At 35.1% G+C, this 19,027-nt stretch overlaps 1 protein-coding gene across 19 annotated transcripts; it reads right to left on the bottom strand.

Annotated features, from left to right (window-relative positions):
- Nucleotides 1-424: 424 nt before the first annotated feature.
- Nucleotides 425-18,813, bottom strand: LOC114318369 (transcription regulator NOT2/NOT3/NOT5 family protein). Of its 19 annotated transcripts, none has more exons than XR_014341535.1 (17): nucleotides 18,394-18,809; nucleotides 18,145-18,276; nucleotides 15,753-15,869; nucleotides 15,279-15,329; nucleotides 14,870-14,959; nucleotides 14,637-14,783; nucleotides 14,414-14,524; nucleotides 12,388-12,456; nucleotides 9,887-10,597; nucleotides 8,597-8,767; nucleotides 6,734-6,896; nucleotides 6,358-6,503; nucleotides 5,491-5,769; nucleotides 5,274-5,408; nucleotides 4,995-5,176; nucleotides 1,471-1,618; nucleotides 425-986 (listed from the first exon to the last, which is right to left on the bottom strand). XR_014341535.1 is itself a non-coding variant. In XM_082890738.1 (16 exons), the coding sequence occupies exons 1-16, from the start codon at nucleotides 18,484-18,486 to the stop codon at nucleotides 1,552-1,554; spliced, it is 2,664 nt and encodes an 887-aa protein (XP_082746864.1). In that variant the 5' UTR covers nucleotides 18,487-18,809; the 3' UTR covers nucleotides 425-1,551. The 19 variants fall into 19 exon arrangements, 8 of the variants coding, with proteins under 8 accessions (XP_082746864.1, XP_028121036.1, XP_028121038.1 ...); XR_003649000.2 differs by having other exon boundaries at nucleotides 9,887-10,624; nucleotides 15,753-15,890; nucleotides 18,394-18,796; XR_014341532.1 differs by having other exon boundaries at nucleotides 425-652; nucleotides 9,887-10,624; nucleotides 15,753-15,890; nucleotides 18,394-18,796.
- Nucleotides 18,814-19,027: the final 214 nt, after the last annotated feature.

Here is a 19,027-nt window from a genome sequence, read left to right as displayed (position 1 = left end):
TTTATTCACATTTCACTTATTTTTTTTATTTCTCTTTCCAAATCCCACCACCAAAAACAATATAAGAGTAAAAAAATAACATTGATTTAAAAAAGAAATTTATAAAAAAAGCCTTAAAAACATATTAAAAAAGGCCCAACTGGTTTTTGCCCAATTCACCTTTAATCACTTACAAATTATGTTATCATATAGAGTAATATTAGGGATATTAAATTTTTTACCAAACAAATAACTAAATATCTCATATGGGTGTGGAGTCCACATGTAAGACATTTGATCATTTATTTGGTAGAAAATTTAGAGTCTATAACATTTTTCTACCATATATATGACCCACAAAATAATTGAATACGGTAAAACGAACCACAAAAAAACAAGTATGCCGCGTACAAAAACGACACAAACACACACACAAAAACAGGGCAACCATAAAAGATCAAGAATTCAATAAATTTCAGTCCCAGGGGCAACCAATTTTACAATCCATCCCAAGCAATATAATAACCTTCAAACATAAAACACAAACCTAAATGCCATATTTTCTAATTTATAAATGTTGATGAACAAAACAAATATAATATTGATTCATCATCCATTGTCAAGTCACATCTTGGAGTTGCTTCCTCCCCTAGAGAATATTAGCCGTCTCCTTCTGCAGTTCATAATATGTAAGTGTTGCCACTGCATGAGACTCTGATCCGGTCTCAGGCATGGCTTGAATACTATCAGAGAACATGAAGAACCAAAACTCTTTCAACAATATGAGAACCTAAAACAAAAAACAAATTCTTCAAGGTCAACCCCTCAAGCGCAGGATACTACTAGCAGGCTAATCATGCAGATTTTTTCCTCCTTCAATTCCTAAGTAATCTGAATCTCCAATTCATCTGAGTCTATTTTGAAAATCACTCCAAGTAATCTAATGATATCCGACACACCAAGAGGTCTGTCTATGTCACCAAAGCTCAACGTCAACACATTTCCTTCTGCCAAAAGTTGACCACAAATGGATAATGATCATTGGTTCTGAGATTCCTATACCGATATTTGGCAGCAAGCAAAGTTCAACAACTTGGATCTTAAATTTGTGTAAGGATATGTGGAGGGAATAGGTAAGCAAATGGAAAAGACAAACATTTAGCTTACACTTACCTTCTCACTTTCTCTTTCTTTTCTTTTCACTCCACAAATCCAAGATCAAACATGCCCTTAGGAAAACAAGTAGGGTTCGAAAGAGAGAACTTCAAAGGTGATTTGCTAGCAAGATTTTGCACGGGTATTAAAAAGAAAAAAAAAAGAAAGGGGGGGGGGGGGGGGGGATGGATTTTACAGGAAGTCTGATGATAAAGGACAATAGAGATTTAGCTAATCCAATGTTACACTTAATCCTCCAAAGGGAAGCAAAAAAAAAAAAAAAAAAAAGGGCCCCAAAATATAACCAGGCTTTTAAATTGAAAATTAACAACTCACATGATTGTATGAAATTTCAAGTCTTGTAAGCATTGGCACAAACCGGGAAGTTAAAGATGATTATCAATCTGCTGCAGGGTTCTATACGACAAGTTCATCTTCAAGAAAGTTGTATTCGAAAGTGAATTCAGTCTTGATTCTTTGGCACCTGAGGATCAGTAATAGAATGGCCAGAAGTCATTACAACCACACATACAAGATGCTTTTCCTTTCAGAAACTACACCTTATTTCCATGTCAAGATAAACCCAAAATTCTGTATCTTATATCTAGCTGCTGAACTTTTTTTTAGTAGCAGAAAAAACAGCTCAAACATTGTTAGAAGTCATATCTGAGCAATTTCAAGTTGGAAGCATATGAAGATCATAAGCAAATGTAAAAATGAACATAAACAAAAACAGCAGACAGATCTGATTCTGTAACAACAATGATGACAATTACGAGTCTTCCAATAAAACTCAAGACTCTAAGCTAACAAAAAAATGCAACACCCCTTGAGCCTCAAATATTCATTTTTTGAGCAATATTTAAGGCTCAACTAACTGAATCAATCCATAAAGTAGGTTTTTGTTTTGAGGGATTGAGCCATGGGATTGGACTAATAGTCTATCCGGACTAATAGTCCGTTGTTTGGTTCAAAATTTTTACACCGGACTAATAGTCTAAAATTCAATAAAATTTAAATGTCTCAATTTAAAAAAAAAATAATTTTATTTATTTTTTATTGATGTTTTATTTATTTAATTTTTTATAGACATTTTATTGATGTTTTATTTCAAAATTCTGTTTATATTTTAATTTAATTTCATTATTTAAATTTTAATAGATGTTTTATTTAATTTTATTATTATTATTATTTTAAATAAATTTATTTAAAATTTTAATTAAAAAATAACATATATTTTTATTGATATTTTTATATATTTAATTTATTTAATTTTTAAAAAATAAATTTATTTAATTGTGTAAAAAATAAAATAAAATAAATTTTTATTTAATCTAGCTGAAAATAATTAAAATATTAAAGATATGTTTAATATTACTATTACTTAGTAAATAATTGCAAAGGGTAAAATAGTCGTTTGAGCATTTATCTTTCTTCATAATATCCCAAACAAACATAAGATTCATATACTATAAAACCAAATAGTCCTTTCCAGACATCTAATCTCATGACTAAACAAGCATGAGATACAAATCCAGTTAAACCAAATAGTCCGGGGACAATGAATCCCAGAACTTATAGTCCGGTGGATTCCAATCTCCCTTATCCAGTCCGTTCAAACAAACACACCCAAATAGTCTTGCACTTTCAGATATTATAAAATCCCTTTACCCTCTCTATTATGTGAAGAATAATGACTGGTTGTAATATGCAGGTATAAAGACTGGTTGAGATATTTTTCATTTTTTCCCTTGAAAATAATGGCTTTATTGGCAAGACTCAGATATGCCATCTTGAAACTGTTCCCTCTAATCCCAAAGCAAATCAGGGCCCATCACCATGCAACTGCCCACTCAACTGATCCATTCAACCACAACCAAATACCATAACTATCTAGTAGATTTAATTATCACTCTAGTAAACAAAGGTCAAATCCAACTCACACAGCAGATGGGAGATCATGGTCCTAATATTGTCGTTACTTCTGGGGTTAAAATTATAATAAGTGAGACAAAACAAAGATAAGGTTGAATCGTAATAGAGGTAGCAATTGAAAAAATACATCACATGGATAAATTGCTGTTGCAGGGGTGGACACTTGGCATATCAACTTAATTCTTGAAATATCAAATAAGCTGTCCAAAATAAATCAAAATGATCCAGGGGGACACTCCGTAGAATAAATAGAGCAATATGATTTATAAAGAAAACAAAAAAATTCATCCCAAGCTCTTGTGAAATATTAAACTCGATATCATAGATCAATGGAAAGATAGGTGATACAACAGAAAAGGAAATAGGGCAACAGAATAAGCAACAGCATGTAGATGAATCACAAGTAATATGGTTCATAAATGAGGAACCAGATTCATCAACAGTAGCAAAGATTACTCGGGAAAAATGTGGATTACCAAGAAAGGGGGGGGGGGGGGGGGGGGGAGGGCAAATACATCGTAGCAAAGGGCATCATTGTTTTCACTTTGCAGATATAAATATCAAATCAATTATCACACATGGCATATTCTAAAAAATTTCCTGGGTGTATTTTGTTTTGATGAAACTGGAGGGCTCAATTCAATCTAAAACTACAGAGTAAGGAGAGATGCTTTCATCTACAATGTCTTCTTAAACAGACCCAAGACATTATTTTGAATACAAGCATGTAACCTTGTAAAACTTGACAGAACAGAAAGAGGTAAGAGGTCAAAAGACACCTCAACGTGAATTGATCTAGAATCAATAAGAAAGTTTAAGAAGACATTGTCCACATAATAAGAGTAAGACATATTTAGTAAAGAAGTGCTTCTACAAAGAGGACTACAATAATGAATGCCTGTCAAATTTTTTGCAAAAGATGATTCGTCATAGAGAGAGAGAGAGAGAGAGAGCAAAATCATGTTTATAAAGAGACAACACACAAATGAGATGTCAAAATCAATGTAGTAGTGATACATATCGCGCATCCTTGTACCACTTGCAAGTATTGTATGTAGTATGATGCATCATATAATACATTAACAAATAAAGATTGAAAATAGAAAATAAAAATCCTTATATAGAACATAAATATATTTCCCGGACAAAATCTTCAGTATCATTTAACCAATCACAAGCTTTTAAAATGACATGATAAAAATTAAAACAGCAAAACACATGCATTAGTCAATAACCAAAGAAGACAATACACGAAATAGATAATATTAAATAAATTAGGATAAATTACATGGACCTCTCCTGAAGTTTTTGACAATTATCGAGACCTCCCTTGTGGTTCCTAAAATTACACTGCTCTCCCTTCTCAGAGTTGTTTAGTAATGACTGTTGATAGAAAATGTACTTTTACACTTTTACCCTTCTACAAATTTACTTACCTCTGTCGTCAAACATTCCTAATCCTAACTACCATTTTTATAATCTCTGGAACCAAACAATAAGCTCCACTTCACCATTAGTCATGGCCAACACCACAACATAACACATGGATGAACAACCCCCTCCCACTCTCTAAACCCTCAGATTTCGAAACATGTCATCATCAACCTCTTTCTAAAGTTTGTCTTTCTCAAAAATCTCAGATTTCATCCATGACCAAAGTTTGGGTTCACGAACTCTCTTTCCCTCTACACTCTGATAATATGCATCTAAATCCATACAAGATGTTATGAATCATACAATACATATCAGGTAACATACAACTTTGACATCATTTGTTAGATGAAAGAATCGGGCAAGGCAATCTAGGTCATGGAAAATGGTCTCATAATGTAACCAATAAGCCCGAGTTTCTTTCTCCAGATATACAGTCTAGTTATGATCATTACAAAAACTTTGAATAAAGTACCAGAGTTGAGTAAGCATACCATCCATGTTGCATCTCGTCATTGGTGATATGGAAATCGAAGTAAACATATGTGCCCTGTTCATACTCATCAGTGGTCACCTTAGGCTCTTCATGCCGTTGAAACCATGTGTTGTATTTCCGATGGTATCTCCACGATTGCTTCTTCAACTCCTTTGCAGCCAAATATTGCTGATAAGTATTCTGCAGATAGGGTTAACTTGAGAACAAGATCAAGAAAACTGTGCCACTAAATTATATTGCAAGAAGAAGAAGAAAGTCAATAGAAAGTTCAAACTGCCTGTTGATAGTAAAACGCAAAGAATAGGGTATCGGTGCCATAAGATTCAGCTCCTAATCGTTCCCAAAATGCAGGATTATTGACAATGGGTGCCTGTGATTGAGGATAGCTAGGAGGAGTCGCTGCAGGGTGTCTCTGTATGAAGACAAAACAAAATTAAAATATTTTTTCCCAAATCTTCTGGTCCAACATGATATAGATCAAAAGACTTCCATACCGGATTGTAGCTCTTTGCACGTTCAGAGTCTTTGGGTTGAGGAAGTTTGTAATAAGCAGCCTCAAGCATCTGAAAATTGTATAATTGGTCATGCATTCCCCCTGAATTTGTAGATGATCCACCAAGGTTATCACCAATTGTGCCAAGGTCTGAAACACTTCTTCGACCAATAACACCAAGGCTTCCAGAGGTTTGATTGGATTGCAAAGGCTGACCAGGAGAAAGATCAATATCCCTTGGCACTTGGGCAGACTCTGTCAAAGAGCCAGATGCTCCTGCCTGTATCATACAAGGTTTCACACAACTAAAACAAGGTCAACAAAATAACCAAATCTTCTCTTCTCAACAAATGACCGATTGCATACCATACAACACTGTTCAATTAGCAATTCCATATAATACAAAGAAAAGAAGAAAATAAATATTCAACCCCATTTCTCATCAGTGGAGTAAGTTGTAGATGCAAATTAAATAGTTCTACAAAGTGACCCACCAATAACATCAAGCTCTTAGAAATGTTCTAGCAACAAAAGGCATAATAGGTACAGTCCAAAATAAAGGAAGGTTGCTTTACTCTAGCATGTGGGTGGGAGTATTAAAAATTGCAATATACTTCTTCTCAAGTAGCCCTTCTCCAAGCCTACCCACACACAACCCTAAATCTATGGACTATCCTAATCACTAGATTAAATCAGATTACACTAATTTTCACCCTTCAGCAACTAAAACAAACATACATTTGATGTACAGCACAATGAAGGAAAAATGAAAAACGCAATATACAGCAAGACAGTACAACATCAAACACAAGTTGTCAGTGCTGATAATTATCAGAACACACTGAATGAGGAAAGATGGTTAACATACAGGTGTATCTACTGGAAAAGAAGCTTTCAAATCACCATCATTGATGAGATTCATGCCAAGCCCAGAACTTGGAACAGGTTCAGCGGTTGAATCATCAGATAGATTCTGCTGTTGCTGCGTCTCCTCAAGTTTTGCATGACCGACTTCTGCATCATGTATAATTACACATCTATTACGATGCTTCATAATGTGCTTATTCCAATATGCTCTATATTACCGTATTGATTTTCACTGTATTTCTAAAGAAATCCCTTCTTTATGGTATTACATACTTTGGACACACTTAAATTAAGAATTAGGTTGTCATTTTCAGTTATGCACGCAAGCACACATGCACAGACACAGAGAGCAATATAAACATACTATTTAACCATACCAGCATCATTTGGTCCTGTTGATATCAATGCCTGCTGAGCAGACTGTTGGTGGATCGAATTTGGCTGCTGCTGTGAGGAAGATGCAACAGTGTTAAGACCAGGTGCTTGGACTCCAAGTCCCAACCCAACTTGAGGCAAGACAGGCGAGCCTTGAGAATTGAACTGAAGATAGGATTTAGGTTCATGCAAAGAAAATTTATAGTGGTGAAGCAAACCATGAAAGAATACAGGGTGCTAAAACATTGCTGCTAAATAAACACTATCAAACATAATATGCACATTGAAGAGGACTACCACGGAAGTATATAGGAAAAGGAAATAGATCACTAGAAAAATACAATGACAAGTATATCACTTTAAGCAGATTTGGTAGATATTCACATATCAATAAATTTCTTTCACGTAATAAAACAATGAGACATCCCCTAGGAGACACCCAGTGGCTTTGGCAACATTTCCCCAATAAAGCGACTCAAGTTTGAGTGTAACCTTCCCAATCAAAAAAACAAACAATGAGACAAAAGAAGAGGCGAGAAATGATAAAGAGGGAAGAGGGGGTTATGAAGGGTCCTGCAGCATAAAACATATATTGTCACCAAAATTGGGATATGCTTCCACAGAAGCTTTATAGACCATAACCAAATTTAAACTTTGAAGGGGCAGCAATAGCTTGGCTGGACAAGGCATATCCACATTGGAAGACTAAAACAAACAAAGTCATTGGCCTCTACACACGGCATGATGCTTTTCTTTTTGGTAAATTGGAGGCCATAGCCTAGGGGAGGGGGAGGGGGAGGGGGAGGGGGAGGGGAGGGAAGAGTTTCTCCCGTAGCAAGACTAGAACCGTTGACCCTTAATCAGGTGCATGGGTTCAGGACCACTAGGCTAACCCCAAGTAGTTAAAAGAAGACTTTTTGGTCCAAAACAAAGGTGTCCATGGCAGTATTTTTGGGTCTTTATTTACATTTAATATAAGTTAGTATGCTGCTAGGATTTTTTAATTTTTTTTTAAGACAAAGGAATTTTGGTAGGGGCATGACTAGTCATGATGGAAAGTCCTATCCGATCCTGGCCTTGGGATTGCGGGTTTAAGTGACTGTAATCAGCTTCTCCACAAAATAATTGGAAAGGCTGATTGCCAAACCCTTCGACAAAAGTAAGACTACCTACCTAGTACCGACTAGGCCTTGTGGTACAACTTTTTAAAGGTATTTTGGTAACTGTTCATTTTACTATACATGAGTTGCAGCGTATACCATGAATCATATATGCTCAAGCAGTGTTTCTGGGTATATGGCTTTTAGTAGATCTAGGATATTCTAATTAGTAAAGGTTCATTAGTTGCTGTTTTGTGAGTTGAAGTCCTTATAGAAATAGGAGAACATAGCAGCCTATAAATATCCATTTTGGAAAACTTGATATTATGTTTGTGAGATTTTGCTTAAGCATTTCTTCTATCTCTTATTCTTCTTGTTCTCCTTCTCTTCATAAGAACTCAAAATAGTATTCCCGGTTTCATATTTACAGTCCCCATCTCCAAATAAAAAAGTGCTCTTTTCAGCCACAGAAACATAGCAAATCAAGCTGAATCATACCTATCCCCTTCCCCTGCCCACTGGTCTTCAATTTAATCATTAAACTTCAGTTCAAAAACTCATTCACAATAAAAAGATTAAATAAAAATGAGAAGTTCCTAAGGAAATCGACCGACACTATCCCCAAAGCAGAAGATACCAATCCAATTAGAATTGCATAAAATAAAAAAATAAAAAAGGTAAGAGAAAAAAAATTCCACAGATAAAAAAGTTCAAGAAAAGGAGGAATATCAAAGACTCAAAACTTGACCAGTGAGTAGCTCTTACCTGCTGCAAGAGAGAGTTCTGTTGTTGTGCAGAGAATTGCTTATGATTTCCCCCACCAAGAGGAGGCATGCCAAGAAGGTTACTCTGACCTTGTTGCTGCACCTGCTGGAATCGCTGCAAAAACTTCTCTCTCTGATCAGGTGCAATTTCAGTTCTTCCACGGAACTGTCCCTGAAAGTGCATATAAAAAAGTTCCACTGAAACTGAAAGACACCAATCTAATAATATAACAAAAAGAAAATTTAAAATCTATTAGTGAAGTAAAATCATTTAATATAATGCATTAAAAGCTCTAGACACCTCAAGAAATCACGTTTATATGTGATTGATTAACATAAAATAAATTAAAGCTCCACCCAGAGACTTTTTCTTTTTTTTATTTTATTTGAGAAGTAAAAATTTATTAAGAAATGCCACAAAACACCCTATATACATGCACAACCAACATATACAAAGAAAAAACAAAACAAGACAAGAACTTATCCCTCCTATATATCTACGGATGTACAACTCTCCTAAAAAGTCAACAAAATTGTTTAAAGAGAAAGGAAAGGTCTCCCTAACACACACACACACACAAACACAAAAAAAAAAAAAAAGGAAAAGTAAAATGCCTTTTAAACTGGGGGAAAAAATTATATGGAGTGGTGGAAAATATGAAAGTATGAAATGGATTAGTCCGAAAGTGCAGGGATAACTCAAGTATTAAATTTGTGAAGCATAGAAGTTTAACAGTGAAGCACATTATTAGTTTTAATACACGTTAAATAGGTGCTCGTTTCAAGTTGAGCAAGGACAAAGACAAGGTAATCGACATCTCTTGGGCTCCTTTTATTGTAAAAGGAATGAACCATAAATAGTGTTTTTTTTTATTTTTTAAATAAAGAACTAGTTCTAAAATTGTAAATATTCTACTCAAATCTCTTCTCCTTAGGACCTCCCTTATCAGTTCTTTAACAACATATACTTTTTTCTCAGTATATTGACAATCATACAGTAGCAGTCTTACTTAACTCTATTAGAAGTGCCATTCTCAGAAAAAATGGATCCAAAAGCCCTTTTAATGAACCAGTTGAAACAACAAATCGATATTCAGTAGCGTGAAGTAAGAAACAATAATTGAGCAGCTCAAAATTAACACATGCAGCAAAGACTATACAAATACACATCTAAGGTTTAATTACTGGCTTTTCCACTCATAAATTTGTCACATGTCACTTAGAAATATCACAATCCAGTGACCACAAAGAAGAACTAAGGCATCGGAATTGAGAAAACAAAGTTACATACCACTTCACTCTGGTTCTGAAAGGAACTTCCAGGCCTCCACTGTATACCAGAAACTACAGAGGGTGAGAAGACCCTGCCAGCCATAACTGCAGCCTCACCAATGTTGCCACCATCAGCTGAGCCGGCCCCATCGTTAGCCTTTGCAGCCTGGGGCATGATCATTCTATTACTTAAAGGGGAAACCAAAGGCTGCACCATGCCACTACTACCAAGTCTCTCATCAGTTCCCAATATATTTCTCTTTGTCATTTCAGAAGCTGAAGGAACAGCACCAAGTGCTCCATTGCTAGGAATTGCACTGCCAGAACTATGAGTTACACTAGTAGGTGGAAGAGTGGTTAGGCCACCTCTAGCAATGCCCCTAAGTCCTGTTTCAGCAAGAGCCGGAGATGATTTTCGACCAGGGAAGCTTGCAGACTCTTCTTCCTTAGCAGAAATAGACAGATTTAAAGAAGATGAAGATGCAGCAGCACCAGCATTTTCTAAGACACCTCGAACAGAACTCGGACCTGGAAGGATCACTGGAGCAGCTGATGCAATAGACAAATTATGAGTTGAAGCATTTACCATACCAGGAGTTGCATGGCTCCCCACTGGTGTTGTTGGAGAAGAAGAACCAATTGGACTATTTTTAGTCGGAGTCCTTGCAACCTGATCAGAAATACTGTCCTGGGAAGCGGTCTCCTCAACTTGCTCCTGGATGGAAGTACCCTGTTGAACAGAAGATGTCACTGTGGCCTGGAAGGCATCAACCAGCACTACATTACGCCATTGCTTACTTTTTTGAACACTTTATATACAGGAAAATGAGACACAGATTTTTAAAGAAAAAGTTTGACACAAGCACACGGGCAGAAATTAGATATAGTACTTCACGCACACTTAATATAGTAAAAATAGCAGTTTTATTTAGAAATCAAGCAGTAAAAGATCAAAGCACAAATGCAGGTACAAGAAGAAACCTTTCGTAGGCTGTCCAAGGACAAACTAACCAACCACCAAGGACACTTGAAGAAATCTGATTTAACAGTGTTAGAGAGCTTGATATGTATTTTGTTGGTCCCATATTCTATCAGATTAACCTTTCAAGCAATTGGTGACTAAAATGGTATTGTTTCCCCTTTAAAAATTTGATTTTAGCTTAAAAGAAGAATTTAAACCCAGCTTTCAAAAAGAGCTTTTTTTAGTTTATTTTGAGTTTTATAACCTAAGAAACAAATAAGCGAAAAGCTTGAAAAGTGGAACCAAACGCACTTATTGTACACTATATTTTGTGTGTATTTGTGCATCATGCTCATTTCAATCTGTCCCTCCATGCATGAGTCAAGGTTGCTTGTGAAGGAGAGTATACGATAAGTTTGGCATACATTGTTGGGCCGATTTTCTGTCACCTTAAGTTTTTGAGACAACATATGATCTAACAACACAATTCCATGTTCAAGAATCTCAACACTAACAACACTCCCAAGGATATATGTCAAACACCTGTTTGCCATGCCTACTGTTTTAAGAGAAGAAACAATTCATGTACTTGTGCATCATGTTCATTTCAGTCAATCCATGTGTGAGACGGTTGGATGTGAAGGAGAGTATTAAATAGTTTGATATAATACACTGTTGGCCGAATTTCCTATCAGCTTTAGTTTTTGGGACAACATATGATCTAACAACACAATTCGATGTTCAAGAACCCCAAAACTAACAACACTCCCAAGGATATGTCCAACACCTATTTCCATGTCCACTGTTTCAAAAGAAGTAATTCATATACAAGACTTGGATGAAACTTCTCAAATACTACCCAACACATGACAAGCACAAACACGTGATTGATTCTTATACTTCTGTTACCAGCCCATGCAGATGAGTCTTCTAGAAATAAGTCTCAGGCTTAATTTGTTGCATCATTGGACCAATCTAGTTTAACTCCTTAACAGCTTCATTCCTCGGCTACAAAACTCCATCTAACAAAGTAACTAGCTCTTCTACTTAAGTTGTCAAAGAAGATGATACTCGTCAATGGGCCTCTTTGGTGTAGCTTTTTGTAAGCTAAACCTAAAAGTTAATAATTAAAAAGCAGAAGCCAAAAGCATCCATTTGCCAACTTCAAGATAATCACCTTTTATTTTAATTTATTTAAGCTATTTCTACCTAATAAGTGATAAATAAAGGCTGCACCAAACAGTTTGGCACGGATTTCTAAAATAAATACAAGAATAAAAGCTATACGAAGCTCATATAAGCTGCACCAAACAGCCCCAATGTGGCATGAGTACGAAACATTTCTCAAACATTTAATGTAAGAAAATGTTATTTGTTGTGGGGTTCAATTGGGGTTGCGACAGAAGCATTTGCGTATTATTCATCAAATAAAACTTTGATCCAAACTGGAAGGATACATCTATGTCCAAATTGGAAAGATCTCATAAACAGTTCTTTTCAACTAAATATTGTAAATCCAAGTTGAATTCTTCTTTCCTAAAGGATACAGAAACACATACAGGTGGTTGAGCTGGTGGTGCTGTCAAAGAAGTTTTTACGCTTAAAACTGCACTGGTGGTACCAACACCCTGCCAAAAAGCATAAACCATGAGAAGTTTCTACTCATCTTGCATGGCATATCGCATGTTTTTATTGACAAGAATACGAGAACAGAAACTTAAAATAGTGAACAGATATTCCATATGAACCCAAAGTTCACATGGACAATCCAGAAATAATACACGAAGAACGTTCATAAAAAACTTAACCTTGTCAATGTGAGTAGTCAGCTACAATAAGTACTGAAGGAAATCCAACTTCCATTCGTGTTTCAATTGCAGTCACACAGTTTTTAAATGTAAATGCAAAACACGATGTGTTTCACCCCTCACAAGGTGAGACGTAAGCCTCAAGAGGTTGAGGCGTAAGCATTTTGAATTTTCATATTTAGTAAATAAATAAAATATTTTAAAATCAAAAAAAAATATTACTAATTAAAAATAAAGGTATAAATACATTTCTTCTCGAGACGTCAAACATTTCAGTGCAAAGAAGAAAGCCTGCCCTCATCGAAGGTGAAAACGACATTCTTAGTTTCAATTATTGAGCTTCCTACTTAAGCCTTAGCTTTGTATGTATTCTTAGTTGGTCATTCACTTTTTTTCCCACAAAGAATATAGTTACAAAAGGGGATCTTTTTTTATTTTTTTATTTTTTAAAGTTAAATGTTAAACCATGTATTAGACTATGTTTAACAAAAACCATAAAACTCACTTTCCATATACGTACTCGTATGTTTATGTGCAAAAGACGTATAAGGCTCACGCTTCAGACTGTGATGCGTAAGCCTTTGGGATTGTCGCCACAAATCAAAGCCTTTGTGCATGCAAAAGGCGTATAAGGCTCAGACTGTGATGCGTAAGCCTTTGAGAGCGTTGCCAAAAAATCAAAACCTTGGTGCGTTTTGTATTAGCCTCAATAAAGCCTTCTCATTCTTCCTCTGTTGCTGTCTCTTTTTCTTCTCAGCTGAGAATGTCTTCCTTGCTTTCTCCATTTCTTCATTGTTTCTCTGCTATTCATTATTTCCTATACCCCTGCTGGTTGTTCTTTCTTGTGCGTGCTGCTACTGCTGGTTCTCTTCAAGACCTTTTTCCCCTTATTGCTTGGTGACACAATAGGTTTGAATATCGGCTTTAGTTTCATGTAATAGACATTTTGTTTGTTACTTAACAGTGGCAAATTAAGTTCTACAAGTGGTTTACTCCCATAACATATTTGCTTATTATATGGTTGTTTATTGCTTACTGAGTTCTTGTTATCTATTTGGGATACTGAACTAGTTAGCTTTTGAAAGTTTGGGGCCGATTCTATAAAGTTTTCTGCTTGTTTATTCACATTGCATGTTTTAAACTTTGGACTACTTCAGAATCCAGGTGCACTAACACAACATATCATGTCTAATAGTTTTGATTCTTTTTCAAGCAGTAACCTACATAGATTTAATTTAATTTACAAGAAATGCCAGACAGCCACTGGAATGTTCTGGTCACAGCAAAGTTGAGTGGGAAAGCAGCAGGTTAAGCAACGTATCATGGTTAGTAACTAGCACATTACTATATTGAGTTTTCTTATGTTTCAAGAATTACATGCTCAGTCATGGCTCTGATTTACCATGTCAAAGTTTCTCCAAGCAATCAGAAGAACGAATATAGGGTTGAAATTTATTTTACGTATAAGACAAAAAATTAAACAGCCTTTTCTTCAGCAAGTTACAAGCTAAACAACATATGCATTTAACAAACATATAACTATGGCAAAACCAACCTATTACATTGAAACGTATAAAAGATCCTTTCACAATCAACAGCTGTCCAATCTTTCATACAAACACTGGAATTGTAAAATTGGTTTTTAATTCTCTTTTTTTTTTTTTCTTTCTTTTTTGTTGGTGGGGGGGGGGGGGGCGTGAACCCAAAAGAGGGTTTGCATTTCCAAATAGAAATGATATGCAGAAAACTATTATGTCATATGGCAGAAAAAATTCACCTTAGCAAGACCAGGAGGCACAATTGCTACAAGATCTTCAAGAGACTCCACCTTGTCTAATGGCAAAGTGTTGTAAAGTTCATCAACATCACTAAATTCATCAAAGAACTCCTATAAATTAAATTAACAAAGTAAATAAGACGATAAATAAAATGGCAGGTAAATAATAAGATGGAGGAAAAACTATGACAGTAAAAAATAAATCAAATTGAATGAGGTAAACCTGATTACGCTCCACATAGTCATCCAAGAAATCTTTAACATCATTGACCTGCTCGGGACTTAGTTCATCATTATCCAATAGCCTTAAAATCAATTCTAACTTCATTATATGAGCCTTGTGTCGGGTAATGGATGCCTCTAAATGTGTCTGTAAAGCAAAGATCAAATCATCAGTTAAAACAAAAGGCAATGTATAACCATTTGCATGATCATATTGTGTTTCTTTTGTCCTACCAATCTGGGAGGCCTTGTTTTCCCTTTCTTAACAGAGAGACCTTCAATCTCAGCTTCAAAGCTATCAATTTGAGATTCCAACTCTCCCACCTACTCAGGGATATACAATAAGTTACACATTTGTTGGCAGTGATCATGTAATCTAAACATATAAAACGCTGCATGTAGCATGAATAACCACCACTTATTCTAGAAACAAGTAAAATGAAAGAGAAGCATGATAGATGATTTCTATTGCCAATCTGTCAGAGGAACTTGAAGTGATTAAAAAAACAATGCACTAACCACAGCAATTTTAGGGGGTGTGGGTGTGGGTGTGGGTGTGGGTGTGGGTGTGGGTGTGGGTTTGGGTTGTGTGGGTGTGCATGAAGGGGTGTGTGTGATTTGAACAATAGAGTTGGTTCAATACCACATTGTTCAACCAATCTCTTGTCTCTGATTTAGCCTTCTCCTTTGGATCCTATTACAAGATGAAAGAAAAAGGAAATTTAATTAAATATAAGAAATATCAAAATAGGTGTCAAAGCTATATATCAGAGTTTTAAACATATAGTCCATAGGAATAAAATTACAGCAGTAAACAAGCAGACAAGATTTAAGGCAAAAAAAAAATTAAAAAATTGCAGTAGAAATCTGTATAAGTATCCTACTCCTTTGATATTAAATAAAATAAGGAAAAGTAAGGAGAAAGAAACACTAGCATTCAACTGTGAGAAATCTTTCCATAAATTAGCATTGCTACAAAGAAGGTGATGAGTGCAAAACATCAAATTCATGCATTGATTATGTATTTAATACCTTTTTTTAATAGTTTACAATTGCCATCAGCACTCAGCATACTTGCCTCAGTATCAAATTGGAAAGATAAATGTTCAAAACTTACTGTCTTAGGTTGTTGGCCCAGGCCTTCCTTGGAGAAAGCTTTTGTCTTAGTTTCCTTTTCACATATCTTAAACCTTTCCATTTCACGCTCAATGAGCTTTCGAGAATCCATCAGAGCCTGCTCATAAGAGGCACTAACCTATGTCAACATATATCAAAGAAGATTTATTGTCAACTTCGGAATCAAGAAGTACACATTAAAAAAACAATATTAACATTTATACAACATCAATCAGGTCATAAATAACTCTAGAAGAACCTGATAAAATCAACACTGGAAACTAAATGAACTACGTGAGCAATAAAATATTATTGTGCTAAAAAGCAAATAAAAAGACCATATGCAGGCACACAAAATATTCTAAGTCAGTACTAAAATCAGAAAGATACCATCCATCAAATCAGTGATTAGGATCGAGAACAAGAAAGAAATAAAATTGCATATGCCAGAAGCATGAGTCTTCTCCACGCTACAGAGTTCATTAGTTTTTGCTACACACAAACTCAGTGATAAATATAGAACTATAATCAACTGAAATAATGGAATCTTTTTTTCTACTTTTTTTTTTTTTTTTTTTTTTGTGGTTAATTTATTACTTCATTCATCATCTTTATTACCTTCCTCTTGATTGATCAGAGTTCACACATGGTAGTGGATTATGAATAGCGTAATGAAGTCTAGTGCAGCATCCAGTGGTCCGAAGAAAATATTTGTACATAATTTGATTGCCTATGGGTTGTGCCCCCTCGGCACGTTCTTTAATACAATTCTATTTGTCAGCAATCATAAAAGAGGGGGAAATTTGTACGTTGTTTCATCTGATTTAGATATGATTACGAACCACAACATCCCTTTCCAATTAAACGACTAATCCCTATGATTCTTGGCTTTATAACTTTCCAATATTATTGGCGGTGGAATATCGTGATGAATGTCTTTCCATTTACACATATTCAATGAATGGTCCCAACCCTCATCTATTTAAGCAATGCAAGTGTAACACTCTGTTTGGATCATTTGATGGAAAAGAAAATAAATTATTCTGGTTTCACATTTAGGTGAGAAGATAAAAATTAAAAGGAAAGAAAGAAATATTGTATTTTCTCACTATCATGTTTGAATGAATAAGAAAGCAAAGTATGTGATATAGAGATAAGGGTGGGATTTTTTTATCTTTCTTTGTATTTTAATGGACAATCACGGTATTATAAAAATATACAACCAATCATTCTATTTCTCACCATTTTGGTGAGAAGTGAAACTTATAAAATAAGAGACTTCTCTTTATCTCGGTCTCTCATGATTTCTCATTATTTTTTACAATTTCTTGCCTAAATTATAAACCAAACCTGATAAAAGAGTTCTCTTTCTCGTCCTTTCATATCAGTTGTCACCAACTCACACAATTCAAACGAATTGTAAAGGAATTCACCGTAAAAAATTGCTATGCACAAAATGAAATGGAGAGGGTTGAAGATCTATTTGGAAGAAGCTAGTTGGATTGTTGGATGTGTCACTGTGAGTGGTGTGCAACCTGGCAACTAGGGGTGTAGCCAGAAGAGGCTAGAATGCAAATCATTCCGCTAAGAGGAACATCAGCGGTAATGTGGTACAATAAGGATAGACTTTTTAATTTGACATTGGATTTAGTAGAGAGTATTTTTCTTCATACTAATCATTCAACAACAAAGTTCTATGAAAAGTATGACCATTTTTTTACATTTTGTCAATCCAAAACTCTACTCATCTAAACTTTAGTTCATTAAAATTTATGGAATCGTTTTGGATTGCAAAATTTACCGTTTTAAAACAAAAGTGTACCATATTTCAGAACATGCATTCCAAAACGTAAATCTTATCATTTTCTGGTAACACTGGCCAAAGCCACTGCACCATGAACTTTCACTGTGAATGTCCCATTATGAAAAGACCCAAATAAATACATTATATTTCACATATACTTGCACATACATAAATGCATAAAGTGGCATGCCCATATAATAAGGCCTATATGCTATTAACCAATCAACAACACCCGGTGCATAAAGCAGCAATAGAAAACAGTAGGACCAGTGCAGCATGGAGCAACCACAAAGCACAGCGAGACAAGCAGGTTTTGGAGGGCCATGAAATTTTTTGGGAGGACAGCGACAGCCCCTACATACGCAGTGCAGTCTCAAAATATTTGACTGGTATTGATAACTCTTACCTTTTGTGCATTAATTAATTAATCCATGAGATGAGAATATGTTTATCATTTATAAAAAATAATTTTTTTTTTTTTCCTATCGTGATCTCTCTAAATTCCCCAAGTAGTTGAGAAAAAATCTTATATATGCAGAAAAAAACATGTAGTTAACCAAGAAAGTAAAAGAAAAAAGCAGGGACTGACCTTCTTATCCTTGATCTCACTGGACTGAATCCATGTTTTGATCTGATCTCTGTACCTCTGGAGTTTCTTGATCTCCTTCTTCAAATCGGCCTCGAACTTCTCCTTCTGATTCGCATTGTCTGTGTCATAAACCTGAAGTAATAAATAAAAAGAAGAGTAATTAATAGACAAAATTTAATGATATGCGGTTGTTAAGAAAATGAATAAGAAAAGAAAGAAACAATTGAAACATCGAAAGCATAAGGAGACCTTGTTCCAGATGCTATCAAAAACATCGACGCCCTCTTGAACTTTCTTCAGAACACGATCGATTTCACCCTGTAGTTTTCGACTAGCTCCCATTGTAAAACTGAAGAGGAGGATGCAGAATGGAGGAGATTGGTTGGATTAATCATCCAAAACCCTATCGGGTTCAACCAATTTTTCAATTTTACACGAGGGTTGCGATTGTGTTTGCAGAGTATTAAGACTTCGTGCGTCTCTGTGGAGTTTGTTTGTAGGGTTTTCCTTTCGTTGGACGATCTGCCTTTTTGTCTTCGGCTTCGGCACGCAGAGAGATGGGGATAGAGATGGGAAGAGAGATTGATTCATGATTTCCACAAGAAGGCTGCGGGCTTGGGCTTTAAACAGCTAATGTTCCCTCACCAATGATAACTTGGGCTTCTAACTTCTCTCTTCTTTTAGTCCCAAAAATAAAAAAATAATAAAAATAAAAAAATAATAATAAAAAAAAAACTTCCCTCTTCTTTTCTTTTCTCATTTTTTTATTTATTTATTTTTATCTTTTAGCCCAACTTTTTTTTTTTTAATCTTTTAATTTCATATCTAGAATATCAATTTCATCTATTTAATTTTTAAGCTCCAAATTTTAGTTTATGGAATC

This window comes from Camellia sinensis, chromosome 10 (genome assembly GCF_055761805.1).
Source record: "Camellia sinensis isolate YWXY chromosome 10, ASM5576180v1, whole genome shotgun sequence".
In the NCBI taxonomy this organism is placed as follows: domain Eukaryota; kingdom Viridiplantae; phylum Streptophyta; class Magnoliopsida; order Ericales; family Theaceae; genus Camellia; species Camellia sinensis.
Note: the sequence above shows the minus strand (reverse complement) of the source record. Positions and strands in the feature narration are given on the sequence as shown.

Bases quoted from the DNA above. Each gene is read 5' to 3' on its own strand.
- LOC114318369 (XM_028265235.2), bottom strand. From the start codon at position 18,486: ATGGGAGCTAGTCGAAAACTACAGGGTGAAATCGATCGTGTTCTGAAG. The intron at 14,960-15,278 runs GTATTGAACCAA...ATCCCTGAGTAG, and splicing joins GAGATTGGTTGAACAATGTG to GTGGGAGAGTTGGAATCTCA. The intron at 1,619-4,994 runs GTATGCTTACTC...ACTGATCCTCAG, and splicing joins GACGAGATGCAACATGGATG to GTGCCAAAGAATCAAGACTG.